Consider the following 14,993-nt stretch of genomic DNA (forward strand, 5'->3'; position numbering starts at 1 on the left):
ACAGTCAGAGAGCTTATCTGGATTTCAGTGAAACACTAATTAAGTTAAAAAAAAAAAAAAAAAAAAAAAAAAAGGTGTAATTACATGGATAGGAAATCTCTCTTCCAAGAAGCTCTGGGTTCATAGCACGTCCAGTGTACTCACAGAGTCTTTGTAACACAACGAATATACGTTCCAGACTGAATTCCTCGTGTGTGTGTGTGTGTGTGTGTGTGTGTGTGTGGTTTTCCTCAAAACAATGAATGATGTTTCTTCTCGGTGCTCATCAAACATATACACTAGAAACATCAGATCTGTTATGATACAAAAGTTCATGTGGCAAGATTTTTTTTAACTCCTCACTGTTTGATTTATCAGTTTATTCTGTTTGTAGGATTTAAAAACAAAAAAAAAAAACGACAACAACAACAACAAAAGGACAAAACAACAACAACAACTTTCCCGGCAGTGACAAACTCAATCCATGAGTTTTTTTGTAACGCTGTCCTTTCAACATTTTTGCCGCGTCGTGAAGTCCAGTGGCAAACAGGCTTTCTTCTTTACTTTTTTCCTTTCTTCCCCCCGAAGCTCAACCCCAGCGACCCTAGCCCACGGATGTTATTGCGTGATAGCGCTGCGTAGTGGTCCTCCCAAACACAGGACGAAGGGCACGTCTAGACGCCGAGCAGCATGCCCATGAAGTCTGAGCCGTTCTGTATTGTGATGGAGGCGCCCGCCGCATTGTCCACGAAAATGGAGGTGTACTGTCCAGCCTGCGGAGAGAGGGGGAGAGGGCGAAGAGAGAGAGGGAGAGAGGGGGGGGGGGAGAGTTAGAAAAACATAAAACTTGGAGTGTATTTGCATTATGCGTCGAATAAGCATGAACCTACCTGCAGCTCGAGCAGACCCTGGACGCTCACAGTAAATATCTTACTGTTGCTCTCCAGTCCGACGATCATTTCCAGCGACCTGCGTTCATGTTGGGATGAAGAGTTCAGAAAGTAGCAAGATATTCCATTTTCCAATTTGCAAAGAACGTGCAAGCCAGGCCTCATATTGCTATTGTGCATTAAAGTCTCCACAGATTGTGGTCACGTCGCTGCTGGGCTCCAGCGGCGCTGGCTCCCGTTTGGTGGAAAACGTTGCATTTTTTTTTTTTCTTTTTTACTGCGAATCAATCATGTTTGCCTTCACCCGAACTGCCGTTTCAACGAGTCTCCATTGCACATTTTCTGAATTTTCGTGCGTCGAAGGGGCGAGACCGATCGGAGCTTTTGGCCTGCAGAAGCAAAAGCAAACCACTCTTCTGGGTCAAGTAACCAATCATAATAATATTATTATTTTGATGTTCCCTTCGTTTAAACAATGCAGAGACGGAGGACTGTGGAGGAGGGTTTCAAGAAACCATAACCGTTTATAAGTGGGGTTTTACAATCGCTGAAATGTGAAATACCAAATACTTGAGTACTTTTTGGTGAATTCTACCTCAGCAAACACGAGTTTATTTGCTGCGACCATGGACACGAAAGGCCGCCTTGGGTGTCAAAGGTCACCCCGTAAAGATTAGTTAGGCAGCGCGGACAGGAGCCCTTAGTGAGTGGACATCTCCTTTAAAGACCTGCTCCACTTTTATACAGGAAATGCCAAACTGGTTCCACACAAACTATAACAGGCAACAGCTTTAACAGCTCATAAATTCTGGTGAAAGTTAAGGTGGCGGTAAACGCTAATAAACTATCTCTGTCACGTGGTACAAGTATACAAAGTGTCCAGATAAAATGTAAACGACGCGGAAAAAAAAGGCCAATGTCTCCACTCTGGAGATAAGGCGACGTTTTCGGTTAGAGGGGAGGTGGACTCAACATTTTACCGACCCTGGTTGATGAAAGGTGGGAACATTTTTGAGCGTGTGTTGTGCGAGGCATTGCCAAGTGGGAACCACCAGAGTAATGACGCACGTGTATCTGTGGCAAAGGGACTCGATGCAGATCAGCACCCGGACGTTGTCTCTCGCTTTGAGCTGGCTCTTGCTCTTCTTGACTTCATTGTGGTCTGCGAATGAAAACAAACTGTCATAGAGCCATATGATGATAGACATAGCCAAAGATCTCAATCTAAATGACTCTCCCCAAAAGTGAAAAACCCACTCCAAACTTTCTCTAATGCTTTCTCATTGGACATAACAAAGCAAGAATTTACCGATATGAACATTGGCGGAGAACTGGTAAATCCCTGTGATGGGAGCTGTGAATCTCCCAGTCGACTGGTCCATCCCCGAGCCCCTGAGGAAGGCTCCTTTAGCCGGAGGCTGAAAGGAAGGAAGGAAGAGCATGTTTCATCGCTTTCTCCACTGTTTTCATGTTCATGTTCCTCAGCCCAGAGCCTGGCGGCTTCCGAGGACCTCTACCGTTTAAACTTCACTTCGTCTTTCTCCCAAAATCCTGCCTTTCTTCTGCCTCGTCAGCTCCGTCCTGACCAGGCCTGGTTCTTCCACTGCAGCGTGCTGTTTAAAAAAACAGCATCTATTTCTGTCCTCCCCACGCTGTATTCCAAGTCACAGACAGAGCGCCTTTTGTATGACGCCCGCAAAATGATGTGGAAGATTAAAAAAATAAGATAGTTTTTTTGACCAAAGATCCAGACCAGACCTCGAAAAATTGTGCCACTCGCCACAGCTGATGGTTTGACGCTGTCATAACCTCCCCCGCATATTAAACAAGGAACGATTACTTCACACTCGTACCTTCAAACACATTCAAGGGAGACAAGCTAAAGGTGTCAAAGGGAACTTAAAAGAGACAACCGTCATTCCTTTAGCCGAAGCGGCCAAAACTGATAAACAGCTCATTCGTTTTCGCTGTTATTTCAAAAAACAACCTACCGTTTGGAAGCTCTGGAGCTCCACCAGGGTTTTCTTGTCGACCACCACGGGTCCCTTCAGCTTGCAGTGGAAGGCCTCCTCGATTCGCCGGTAGGAGGTCATCCCTTCCAGGGTGAGCAGGGCGGTGGGGAGCTGGCTGGGACTGCTCTGCCGGTCCAGAGCCGCCGCTGCTCTCCTCTCCGTGGCCTCTGACGGAGACAAATACAAGGGATTTATATTGATATTTATCCCAAGAAAGCCGAAGCAAGAGGAAACAATCCACTGAACCAATCGGAAAGCATCGTCCATCTGACTTATAGTCAATTCCATTTGCTGCTATGGCCGATGGTTGGGTGCCGTTCAATCGTTTTATTCTCATGGTCAAAGCTACTTTGTCTAAAAGAACACTGGATATGACAAGAACTTTTACTTTAAATACTTGATTATAATTAAGAGAGCAAGTACTTACATTATATACTTTTATTCAGCTGTGCCTCAAAGGAAAACTAAAGCTTGTTGTGAGCATAGGATGAGGAATCCTATCGTTACAGGACACAGGCTAACTTGATGGATTTGTACTCTCTGAGGTCGTAGGATGCAACTGTACCACTGTTTGATTAGCTGCAATTTACACAAATCCCATTAGATATCTGAAACAATGCCATTGGTTTGCAACATTAACCCTCAACAAGGTGTTTTTGAAAGTAGCAGAACTAGTACTACACAATATCTGCTCTGATGTACACCACATCACTTCATGTTCAGTAGTATTATTTCATCCAGTCCAGCATACTATCCAGCACACAAGACACTGCAAATCGGCAATTTCCAAAGAGTGTTTCAATTAAGTTTGGGTAAATTCATTGTTTTTTCACAACAGAAGTCATGGCATGTACCTTTAATCATCTCCTTGAACTCCTGGAGAAGGACATCCTGGGTGACCTCTGCCCCAGGAGAGCCAGGGGGTCCCTGGGGGCCCGGAGGTCCCGGCGGACCCGGAGGGCCGGGCTTGTGGAGGACACGAAGCAAAAATCAGAACTCAGCACAACGTTAATCTTACGATAAGATATAATGTTATCTTAATGATTTAGGTTACTTCGTAAAATAAAAAAAAATAATAATAATGTTTTTCATGTTAGGAGCATTTACCCTCAAGCCAGAAAGGTAATAATTATCATGGTGATGTTTATTGGAAAAACAGCCAAGCACACAATCCAGCCATCAATTGCTTCTACGCACCAGGGGTCGTCTCCGTTTGGGGCATTTTCGGAAGTTGCCGACGGGTCGCTTCACAAAGTCCATCCATGATCCCAGTGGGTCGACCCTCTGGTTGTCTGAAATCTGCACACGTGAAAAAGACATACAGTACTGTGCAAAAGTTTAAGGCACTCGTGGAAAAAATGCTGTATAGTGAGGGGGCTCTCAATAATAAATTCCATGAACAGTTTCTATTTAACAATTAATGACATGCAGAGGATGGTAAACAGGAAAAACCTTAATAAAATCAATATTTATATTTAGGGTATGTGAGCATACCCTTTGCCTTAAAACAGCACCAGGCCTCCTAGGTACACTTTTTTAAGGTAGTCGGGAGGTAGGTTGTTGCAAAGAAACTTCAAACTTTTGCACAGTACTGTATACCAATTCACAATCAGTCATAATTGAATCAGTGGAAAATCCTTCACCAAAATGTCATCATATAGCACCAAACATGGAGGCAGGTCACACTTCAATACTTACAACTTAGATTCCTTGAATATGAATATTGTTCATTTTTTGGGGGGGCCTGTCTCCAAGAAAAGGTTTCGTTTTTTCATTACAGATAATTCACTCAGATGCCACGTCAGTTCTTATTTGCCCAATAAGCCCCGAAGAATATAAACAAACCGACTGGAGCGATTCTTTTTTTCAACACGTGAAAATTTCCATGAGTAGCCCGGTGAAAAATGAATCTGTCTGCGCGCGTGCGTGCGTGCGTGTGTGTATGTGTGTGTGTGTGTGAATGTGTGTGTGTGTGTGTGTGTGTGTGTGTGTGGTTGTGTGTGTGGGCGTGCGTGCGTGCGTGATGTAGATTCTGTGGATCGCAGACCTCAATTAGCCTACAACAACATGTCAAAATGGCAACACGTTCATTCCCCTACGCAGAAAAGCGCCACGCGCGCCAACAAAATGAGTTACTATTGTTGAAAAAAAGGAAAAAAGGAATGCATGATTGATGCCACGATTAAATTTTTTTAATACACAAGATAACGGATATTTGCGTAAAAAAAATACCACGAACGCCGTCCAATCGCATGTATGTGATTTCGGGTTGATTGTCCATTTCCTCACTTATCTGAGACGACTTGGCCGTGGCGGATCCGTGTATGGGAGAGCGGGATGTGGTCTGGAGATAACCGGTGATGAATCCCTCTGGACGGAGCTCTACGCACTACTCCTTTACTGCTGCGCGTTTTCAGGGCCAAAATATGAAAGCCGGTATGAGTTTCAAGTCATGGCAGAAAGACTCGGCTCTTACCCCTCGGCCCTCGCCCTCTTCCGAAACGTCAAGCGATTGTGGTTGAGATAGAGAAGGAGATAGAGACGAGGCGCGGAGGTGAGCTGTCTGAAATGGAATTTGTTTAGCTTTGGCAGCGGGACACGGATCACTTATCTGCAAAACCAACACGGCCCCTTTCTTCGCCGCCGAACACTCGCCTCTCCTTCCACCGCAACAAAGTAACTCCTTGTTTTTCTTTGCAAAACGCTGAAATTTGGATGTGGGGGTAAAATAAAAAGGGTTGGGGTGGGGGGTTGCAACATAATTTTCCGCCTCTCTCTCTCCCTCTCTCCCTCTCTCTCTCTCTCTCTCCCTCTCCCTCTCCCTCTCTCTCTCTCTCTCTCTCTCTCTCTCTCTCTCTCTCTCTCTCTCTCTCTCTTTTTTTTTTTTTTTCTCTCTGACAGAAGACAAAATAAACAACTTACGGGGCACGGTGCCTCCTGCGAGATGGATTTCTCTGTGTTTTTGTTGTGATTTTGAGGCTTGGAAACAGATTAAAGCACGGGACGGATTATGTCAAGACAAGGGAAACTTCTACAGCGCTCCATGTTGTTTCAATAAGTGGTCACTTATTATTGGATAGAGGGCGATTTTTTTTCCCTCCGTTTTTTGGTTTTGTTTTTTTTTCAGTCCGTGTTATTCATTGCCGTAATTATTACAGAAACTGTAATAAAATAATAAAAAGAAAAAAAAAACATTAATTACCCAGGGTTATGGTGGTGGTGTTTGGGAGGATGGAGGAGTGCCATTATTCCACGCCCCGGGGCGATTTTTAGTATATTTCCACTGGGGGATTAATTGTGAAAGTGTCTGTCAAATGGTGTTGTGAATCATCAGTGTAAAAAACATTCTCAGACAGCCCAAAACGACGCCCGCCCAACACTGACAGCTAGGCAGAGACAAAGACTTCAGACATCACCACCTTCGGCGGCTACAGTAATCCCGAGAAAGTCGTAACTATGCACCAGGGCTTGTATGATCGTCTGCTCTTCTCAAATATGTCAAGCAGTCGGCCCACACATGTAACACAACATACAGTGTAATTACACATCCGACCGATTCCCGTGTAGTAACACCAAAAAAATAAAGACAGCGTCTCATCGCCGGGAAATCAGCCATTCATCGAGCCTTGTTATCCTCTTTGTAATTAAACCATTACGACCTTTTTTTGTGCCCCGGAGAGTTATCCCTGCTCTAGAAAGTCAAGGCCGTGGACGCTGTAATTATTACCTTCATTTCTAGGTTGTGAAATAACAGCAAAATCACAAAAATGTATAATAATAATAATAACAACAATAACAATAACAATAATAATAATAATAATAATAATAATAATAATAATAATAATGAATCCTTCGCTCGAGGAGTCCTCAAACCCCTTCCGTACTTTTTGTGCTTTATTATGTGCTACTCGTGGCTCATGCAACTTTTGAGTTCAGTGATTCATTGCATCCAGGTGAGTTTTGGCTCCTGCAGCAGAACTTCAAAAGACGAGATATTGGAGACAGGCGAAACGTACATATTCCCCCCTGACGATGGGAGAGAGAGCTGTCAGTATAAAAGGTAAATCTCTCGCTCTGCGTTATTGACTGTGGCGTTAAATAAATCGTGGCTTCGGTCCCGTACGTCTGTATGGGCTCGCGAACAGAGGGGATGGGGGCGGGGGGCGTCCGAGGGCTGACGATCCGTCTCTCTCCCCGATCGCTTTGATCGCGGGTGTTTTCAAAATGGCCTCGTCTGTCAGCAGGTGCAAGTGGAATTCGTGTAGTGACAGGGAGTACAGGTATTTTAAAGGAGGGGGACTCGGAGCCCTCACAACACGTTACAGTGTTGTTGTTTTTTGTCTGGAGGTATTTCCTTCAACGCCCTTAGCATTCAATTTTTCGATTTCTATGATACTATAGAATGCGTGCTATTCTACGTTTGGCACTGAGTGTTGAAACAATTATCTTGCATCGTATAAACTTTACTTTGATTTGATGTTTTCCAGGAGGCGAAGCGCATGAGATCATGTTACTGAGTGAGTACAGAGCGTCTCGGTTCTGGATGAATAATCCTTTGACAGTACATGTATTGCTCTAAGTATGTTTGTTATGTAGTTTGGAAAAAATTAAGTTGAATTTATTTGAGGCAATAAAATGGGAAGATATTTCCCCGGGGCAGCGTGCCACCAAAAACACAAACACAACTGTTAAAACTTGTCTGTGGGGCTGTAATTGATGAAACTGAGTGAAACCCTACTCCACTGCAGGGCTCCCACAGAAGTACAAACCAAGCCATTCAATATGTTTTCCAAACTAATATACTTATTACAGGGCTCTGTGGAATACTTAATTCTGATTGGTCAATAGTGGCAAATAGGGGTGAGTCAGTAATTGGTAATCAGTCAGTTATTTCTGAATAATGACCGTTGTCATGGGCAAACACTTCACCCTGGCTGTAGTCACAGTTCTTGTTTCACTCCCGCTACATGCTAATGCTTGCATGTACAGTACAGCAGCATGTAGCTTCTTGAGGCGCTGCATAGAAACTACAATGGAAGACTTGAAGAGATGAATGCTGTACAATTTCAAATCAATAACAGTCAATAGGTTCATCATGTTCTTGCAGTGTTAGCTACGTAGTTGTGAACTGTTTTTCTTTGCGGAAGCTTTGCAGTCGCTAATTGTTTTAAAACTAGGGGTATTAATTATAAAACTAGGTGTACCAGTTATACAACTAGCTGTACCAGTTATAAAACTAGGAAAACTAGTTATAAAACTAGGCGTACTAGTTATAAAACTATGCGTACTGGTTACAAAACTAGGCGTACTAGTTATAAAACTAGGCATACCAGTTATAGAACAAGGCATACCAGTTATAGAACAAGGCATACCAGTTATAGAACAAGGCATACCAGTTATAGAACTAGGCGTACCAGTTATAAGACAAGGCATACCAGTTATAAGACAAGGCATACCAGTTAAAGAACAAGGCATACAGGTTATAGAACAAGGCATACCAGTTATAGAACTAGGCGTACCAGATATAGAACTAGGCATACCAGTTATAAAACGAGGCGTACCAGTTGTGAAACTACGTGTACCAGTTATAAAACTAGGCGTACCAGTTATGAAACTAGGCATACCAGTTATGAAACTCAGCATACTAGTCATACTAATCAATATTCCGTCTCAATGTATCATTTTATTTAGTAAGTAGCCGTGTAATAAGTGTATAGGCAGCCGGTCATTATCTTAAAATAACCCCCTTCAGAGTGATACAAGGGGTTATTTTGCGATAATGACCGTCTGGCTGCACATTATCCCTTGTCTTATATGTCATGTACCATGTTCCACACAGTGCAACACGGAATATCAACATCCACGTCTTGGCTGGTAGGTTTAAGGTAGGACAGGATGATGGAAAGCCTTCCGTAATCCTTTATTTGTACAATCAGCGCGCTGCTCCTTGCGCAAGCCGTGCATGGGTGGAGGAGCCCGAGTAGCAGACCCCCTTCCCCCCGTGGTTCCCTGGAAGCAGGATCCTCGGGCTCGCGGCTCGCCTGGGACGAGGGGGAAACCTGGGGAAAAGCGCCCGTGCCTCCTCGTCGTCACGCGTCCACCCCCGCGTTCCCCACCGCTGGACCTCGTGCACGCGGAGCCCCTTGAGGATTTCAACCTCCTAGGAGCTAAACACAGCGAGGCATGCGATGTTGACTCTGCGCAGCTCATGCTGTCTGGTGGAAAACACAATAACATTATCGGAACCGGCGCGGTGCCGCTAAGTTCAGCACATTTTTTTAACTGTTCGCAGTGTAACAAAGTGAAATGTGCTTATGGACAATGGACACACGCCAAAGTGTGAATATTTATTTTGTGTGAGAGAAAAAAGGTCTCCATCTAATTTTTTAACACCCCAAAAAAACAAATTTGCGGTGAACTTGTGGTGGATTTGCAGCGGTATAAAAAGGCACACACAAGAGCTAGAAAAAAAAAGAAAAAGGAAAACTCTCGGTTGCCGCTGTGTCACATCTGCTTTGCGTACAAATTATAACTTTGAAATTGGAGTGAGTGCTCATTTTCCCTGTGGTAGGTAACAGGAGCTATGGAACAGCAAGGTGGGCTCAGGTACAGGTACGGCCCCCGTGGTTCCACTGTGGGCAGAATGCAGCGAGTGGGGGAGTCATTAGAAGCCTCCAAAGTTTTATGGGATCCATTTGTGGTCCCCCGCTCCACCACATAAGTACACAGATGGATCACATTTCCGGGTACCAGTGTTACATAAGTACTTTGTTCCCCCTCGTCCTACGGGGGGTCGTATTAGGAGTATTTGATGAAATCCAAAGCATTATAATAACGCTGAATTACAGGGAGCTACAAACCAGCAGTGCCGTCTGTCATTTTACCCAAAAGGTAAAAATCATGCAATCATGCAATAAACACTAGCGATTTGAGGTAGTTTACACTTTGCGCTTCCAAATCCAAATGGTATGGATCCAGAAAAATACTGTATGAAATCATGAATCATCGTTTCTAACTATGTAATAAATCATTATTTAACAGAAAAAAAAAGTTTTACGAACAATCTGGAAGATTGTTCAGACCTGGAAGATTGCTCAGACCATCTTATTATGAATATTAAGTACTTAGCTGCCGTGGCCATCGACGGTTAAGCCAAAATCCCTGGAACCTGATCGGCATCGTGTAAGATTAAGGGATTTCTTTCGATCTTGGCATCAATCTGAAGTTATTAAAGCGGATGAAACCCAAATAAAACAGGACCTTCATTTATTTTTTTTGTAAAAACAGAACTTTTGGCCCTCGAAAAAGTGGGGTCTCTGCACGGGGGAATATCAGCCCAGAAGGTTTATTTTGATTGCAGCGCTCAGACGTAATGACCAAAGACTGTTTAATGTTTGTCTTTGATGAGTTCATTTATTAATTGGACGACGTTAACCAAACTTACTTTTCAAACCAGAATGATTTACATGATTTATTTTTTGACATTTTCATCACAAGCAGCAGTTTGAGGGGGAATCGAAAAAGGTCCCACACGCCGCCACATTAATCATCGCCAAGGAAGAGAGAGGGGAAATAAAACACCCTCCCCGAGGGCCAAACTCAGCCATTACTCAACGCGGCAGGCGTGATGTTTGACTCGACTCCCTCAATTACAGCCATCACGGACCCCTCGCTGCTCTCACCACTGACAGATCCCTCTCATCTCCCGAGTGGAGGGTTGTGAGGCTTTAAACGTAGAAGTCCCTGCCGCCATGGTTGGATGACCCGTAAAAAAGTAGCACTCTCGCCACTGCTTGGGAAGGATATCGTTGTGACTAGGTATGAGACTAGGTACGGTCTGGGGTTTTGGTTATTGTGATTGTGATGTTGTTCAATGTGTTCTTGAAGTAATTCCGTTTTCTGGACTTCATACACAATTCTTGCTGTTCTAATTACTAAAGATTGTTTCTCAGATGTTTTTTGTGTGTGCAAATATCTTATGAAAGCACCAACAGTCATCCCCAAAATAAGGTCAAATCCTCAAAATTAAAAAAAAATATCATCGCCGATATGGCCCAAGCCCTACTTCGACATATACACTCCAGGGGGGATAAAATTAATTTCATCACCTGCTCCACTTCATACATCAGCAGCTGTTTGAACGGAGCTCCAAAAGTTATCAAACGATTAAAAAAAAAAAAAAAAAAAATTCCACTGCCCCGCAACAACTCCACACCTCAACATTGTGATCAATTTCGAATGGAAAAATCTCCCGTGGAATGCGGCCTGCTGCTGCGCCCCCGCCAAGTGGCCCACACGGGGGCTCTGCCAGATAGAAAATGAATGCCATCGCGAGATGAGTTTCCACTGTTTCCACCGGGGCAAAAGGGGGAGAAAAAAAATGTAAATGCGGAGCGAAGTATAAATGTTTGACTTGTTGGAGAATACAAATATGCCACCGGGGCGGCTGCAGTGGACATGTTGTGTTCTCCGGGACAGAGAAGCTACAGATGTGTAGTGGTGGGAATAAACTGACGGACAGCCCAAGAAAAGCAAATTAGCCTCTCTGCGTGGTGTGTGGCACCGTTTTTTTTCTCTCTCTCAGACAGAGTCCAGGGCAGAGTGGTACCAAATAGTGTGTGTTTCCACGCGTCCTCTAACCCGAAAGAGCGGCTCCTCATCGGAGGTGACAGTATTTGGCAAGTCACATTATCTGGCATAACACGGCATCTTAGGAGTGATTATGTCATTACCCTCTGATTGTTGGAGGCCAGATGAAAAGAATGCTGGGGGGGGGGGGGGGGTTGCAAGTGAGGGGGGGGGGCTAATCCTTACTGAGGTGTTCTCTTTCAGCCCCCTTTCTATGGGGCTTTGTGAGGGGCTTACACGGCACGCTGCCCCAGTTTTTTGGGGGCCGCACCGCCCCTATCGGATGTCCCAGACACAGCGGAGTCAGACCGGGCCTGTGAATGACAGAATCAATGGGCTGGGAACAGCATAAGCAAAAGGTCTTTAAATATCTGCCCACCTAACTTTCCCAGGAATTACATCATGGCATCGGGCCTGGGGCGGACCCCCGGGGGTGGGGGTGGGGGTGGGTGGGGTGTGGTGGGGGTGGGGGTGGACTATGAAGACAGTGAGACAAGCTAACTCCCTGCGGAGTGGGAGAGCCGGGGAAAGTCTGGCCGGTTGGCATTCTTCACAGGGTCATCATCCCTCACGGCCTCTGTTTTTACAGGGCCGAGCAAGTCAAATAAACACCGCCCGGCCAGAGCTCACCACAGTGTGTTTCTTGGTGATACAGAGAAGACCTTACTGGGTTTGGTTGGTTGGGTGAAAGTGGAAGGGAAAAAAATGACAACGGAGGCTTCTCGAAAGATTGAGCAAACCACCTCGGTGGAGGATAAAAAGTAAGCATAAGCAGGGTTGTTGGAGAATGCCAACACAATGGGTGGGCTCAAAGGCAAAACAAATACCCTGTTAGGAACCGGGGCAAATATGCAACACCAGTTATAAACCAATAAATAACAGTGTCAAAGGTCAACTACTGTTATGGAAAATGGAATCATGTTGATGTGCTGCAATTTTGCTGTAAGTGCATGTTTAAAATCCAAACAGCCATGCACTGTAGCGTGTTGTCCAAGCTGTCAGTGGTTGGCATAGCAGGCATTCCTCATACAGCGTTATGTGTTTAGTCATAATTGTTTTATACAATACAACCATTTATAAAGTTTTCTTAGCTGATCCATTCGTATCTTACATATTATCTTGTCAAATCTAAAATTGTTTCTTATTTAGTCACATCTTATATCTTACCTTAGGCGATAAATTGTATTGTCTTATATCTTATCTGACATATTATCTTATCTTATCGCATTTAATCTAATCTTTATCATAAATCTTATATTATGTTATATGATATCTTAATTTGTCTTATAGCTTATTTTAAATCTTATTTTGTCTTATGTCTTATTTTCTGGTCTTCACGGTGCATTAATCAATTGTGAAAGCCAGCGCTGGACACCACCACCAGAGCGTTCTGGGCATTCATCTCTCCTCATCATCACTTCACCAAGCCCTCTCACATCCCTAATGCATTCATTTAAACACTTCCTTACATGCAATAGGCTTGAAAATTGGTGAGATGCACCCGCTGTGCTGACTAATTGATGCATTGATCAGCCTTTAGATGTTTGCATTCCTGGAATTCTTCAGGAAGTCATCCATTTAGCGTTTCACACATTTCTGTCCATCTCTCTGATTGAGCCTTGACCTAGGAGGGCACACCTGTCCTGCTCCAATTTTGTCTCTGAGTTTTTCTTTGAGCTTTGAGTATTTGAATCTTGCTATACTTGCAAGAACAGCTTTAAATGGGTCTAAATGCATTCTGGTTTTTGAAGGCTAATTAAAATCGTGCAGAGTTAGATTGTGTTATAGCATTTTTCCATAGCATTGCCATAATGACACAATCAATCAAATATAAATTCCTGTTGCAAGACTCATAATACAACCAAATATAATAGAATATCATACATGTCATAGGAAAATCAATTTGCAAGTGGAAGAGGGTTGCAGCTACTACCTTGACGCTCCCATCCACCTCCTCGCTGTTGGAGAGGGTGGTGTTGAATGTCTCTGTGTGCTGTGGGGCGGCTTCCTTCAGCCTCTTCCTCTCCTTCTTGGCGTCCACCCCTTCCAGGAGGACGCACTGAGTCCAAAACACTGCAGCCACCACGGCCAGCGGCCCAGGGCCCCACCACATCTTCACGCTTCTTCTTCTGTTCAGCACCCGGATCCCGGTGGAGACAACCTGATAACCGGCCTCGTGCTTCTGATGTGCGTCGGGAGCTGAGGGTTTCTCTGGATGTCCAAACAAGTAGAAAACCAGAGAGTTGGAGTGCAGCTTCAGGGACTCCCAGTCCACGGGTGCTGTCAGACTGAAGGCTGCCGCTGCTGCCGCCACCACTCCCCCCCCCCCCCACCCCCCCACCCCCCCCCCACCCCTCCTTTGACAAGCTCTCAGCCAGCAATGTTGCCGGGACACTGTTAACTCTGGCTGGGAAGGCCGAAGACTTACTCAGCTATGAAATGTGTCAAGCAGAATGGTCTCTGGGAATGACAGATCGGCGCAGATCTGACAGCAAATAAACCCATTAGTGAGATTTTTCACGCTTTCTGCTCTGTTGGGGGGTTGAGGGGTGGGGGTGGGTGTGGGTGGGTGGGCGGGTGGGGTGGGGGGGGGGGCACAGGGGCCAAAGGAAGAGGTGGAGAGGAGGGCCGTCCAAAGCAGAGGGTGGGGTGCGCGGGGGGAAGATTCAAGATTGAGATGGATGGCAAATATGGTCTTTTCCCTTTGCCTCCTGCTGGGCAACGGATCCCCTCCCCTAACAAAGTTGTGTGATAGTGGGGATTTTTTTTTGGGGGGGGGGGTGTTTAAAAAAAGGTCTACCTTGTACAGAAGATGCAGTTCAGCATTTGATTTTGCACGTGTCCGTCCTCGTAGGGTGATGATGAAGGGATCATGAAGGGACAGAGGGTGAATAAAGTCCAAAGAAGTGCAGAAGTCGTATGAGGTCCACCTTTGGTCTTTGCTTTGTTTCTTCACTTCTTCCACATGAAGAATAAACTGGCTCCTCACTGCTGTAATATGAAAAAAAGTGTATTAAATTATGTTGGTCCCAAATTGCTTTTTTTTTTTTTTTTTCCTTTTGCCTTTCAGCTTTTGGACCAAAACAACTCTGCTGGTCACTCAGGTCCAAAACCAAGCCCTGTTTCAGGGAGCCTGGTGTTTGCGTGAGGCAGGTCTCTGGTGTCTCCCCCTAGTCCTGGTTCCTCCTTTACTCCCAGACTGAGCAAACAGAAGGATTCAGTGGAGTTTTGTCATCACTCTCTCTCCCTCCCGCCTCTCTCTCTCTCTCTCTCTCTCTCTCTCTCTCTCTCTCTCTCTCTCTCTCTCTCTCTCTCTCTCTCTCTCTCTCTCTCTCTCTCTCTCTCTCTCTCTCTCTCTCACGGTCTCTTTTTCCCTTGCCTCTTTTTCATCAAGTGGAATTGGCAAACCCGCCGGCATGTTCAGTTCTGCTTCATATCATGGATGAAATGGTCATTCCCGTTGTAAATGGGAGAGGTTCTTTGG

At 44.9% G+C, this 14,993-nt stretch overlaps 1 protein-coding gene across 1 annotated transcript; it reads right to left on the reverse strand.

Moving 5' to 3' along the window:
* Window positions 1-30: 30 nt before the first annotated feature.
* Window positions 31-14,690, reverse strand: c1qtnf12 (C1q and TNF related 12). Its single transcript, XM_080015462.1, has 9 exons — window positions 14,310-14,690; window positions 13,443-13,720; window positions 4,079-4,180; window positions 3,736-3,847; window positions 2,861-3,048; window positions 2,179-2,287; window positions 1,938-2,031; window positions 870-948; window positions 31-752 (listed from the first exon to the last, which is right to left on the reverse strand). Exons 2-9 carry the CDS (start codon window positions 13,620-13,622, stop codon window positions 654-656), a joined length of 963 nt encoding a protein of 320 aa, XP_079871588.1. The 5' UTR covers window positions 13,623-13,720; window positions 14,310-14,690; the 3' UTR covers window positions 31-653.
* Between the last annotated feature and the right edge of the window lie 303 nt (window positions 14,691-14,993).

Source organism: Zeus faber (assembly GCF_960531495.2).
Source record: "Zeus faber genome assembly, chromosome: 15".
Taxonomy (NCBI): Eukaryota; Metazoa; Chordata; class Actinopteri; order Zeiformes; family Zeidae; genus Zeus; species Zeus faber.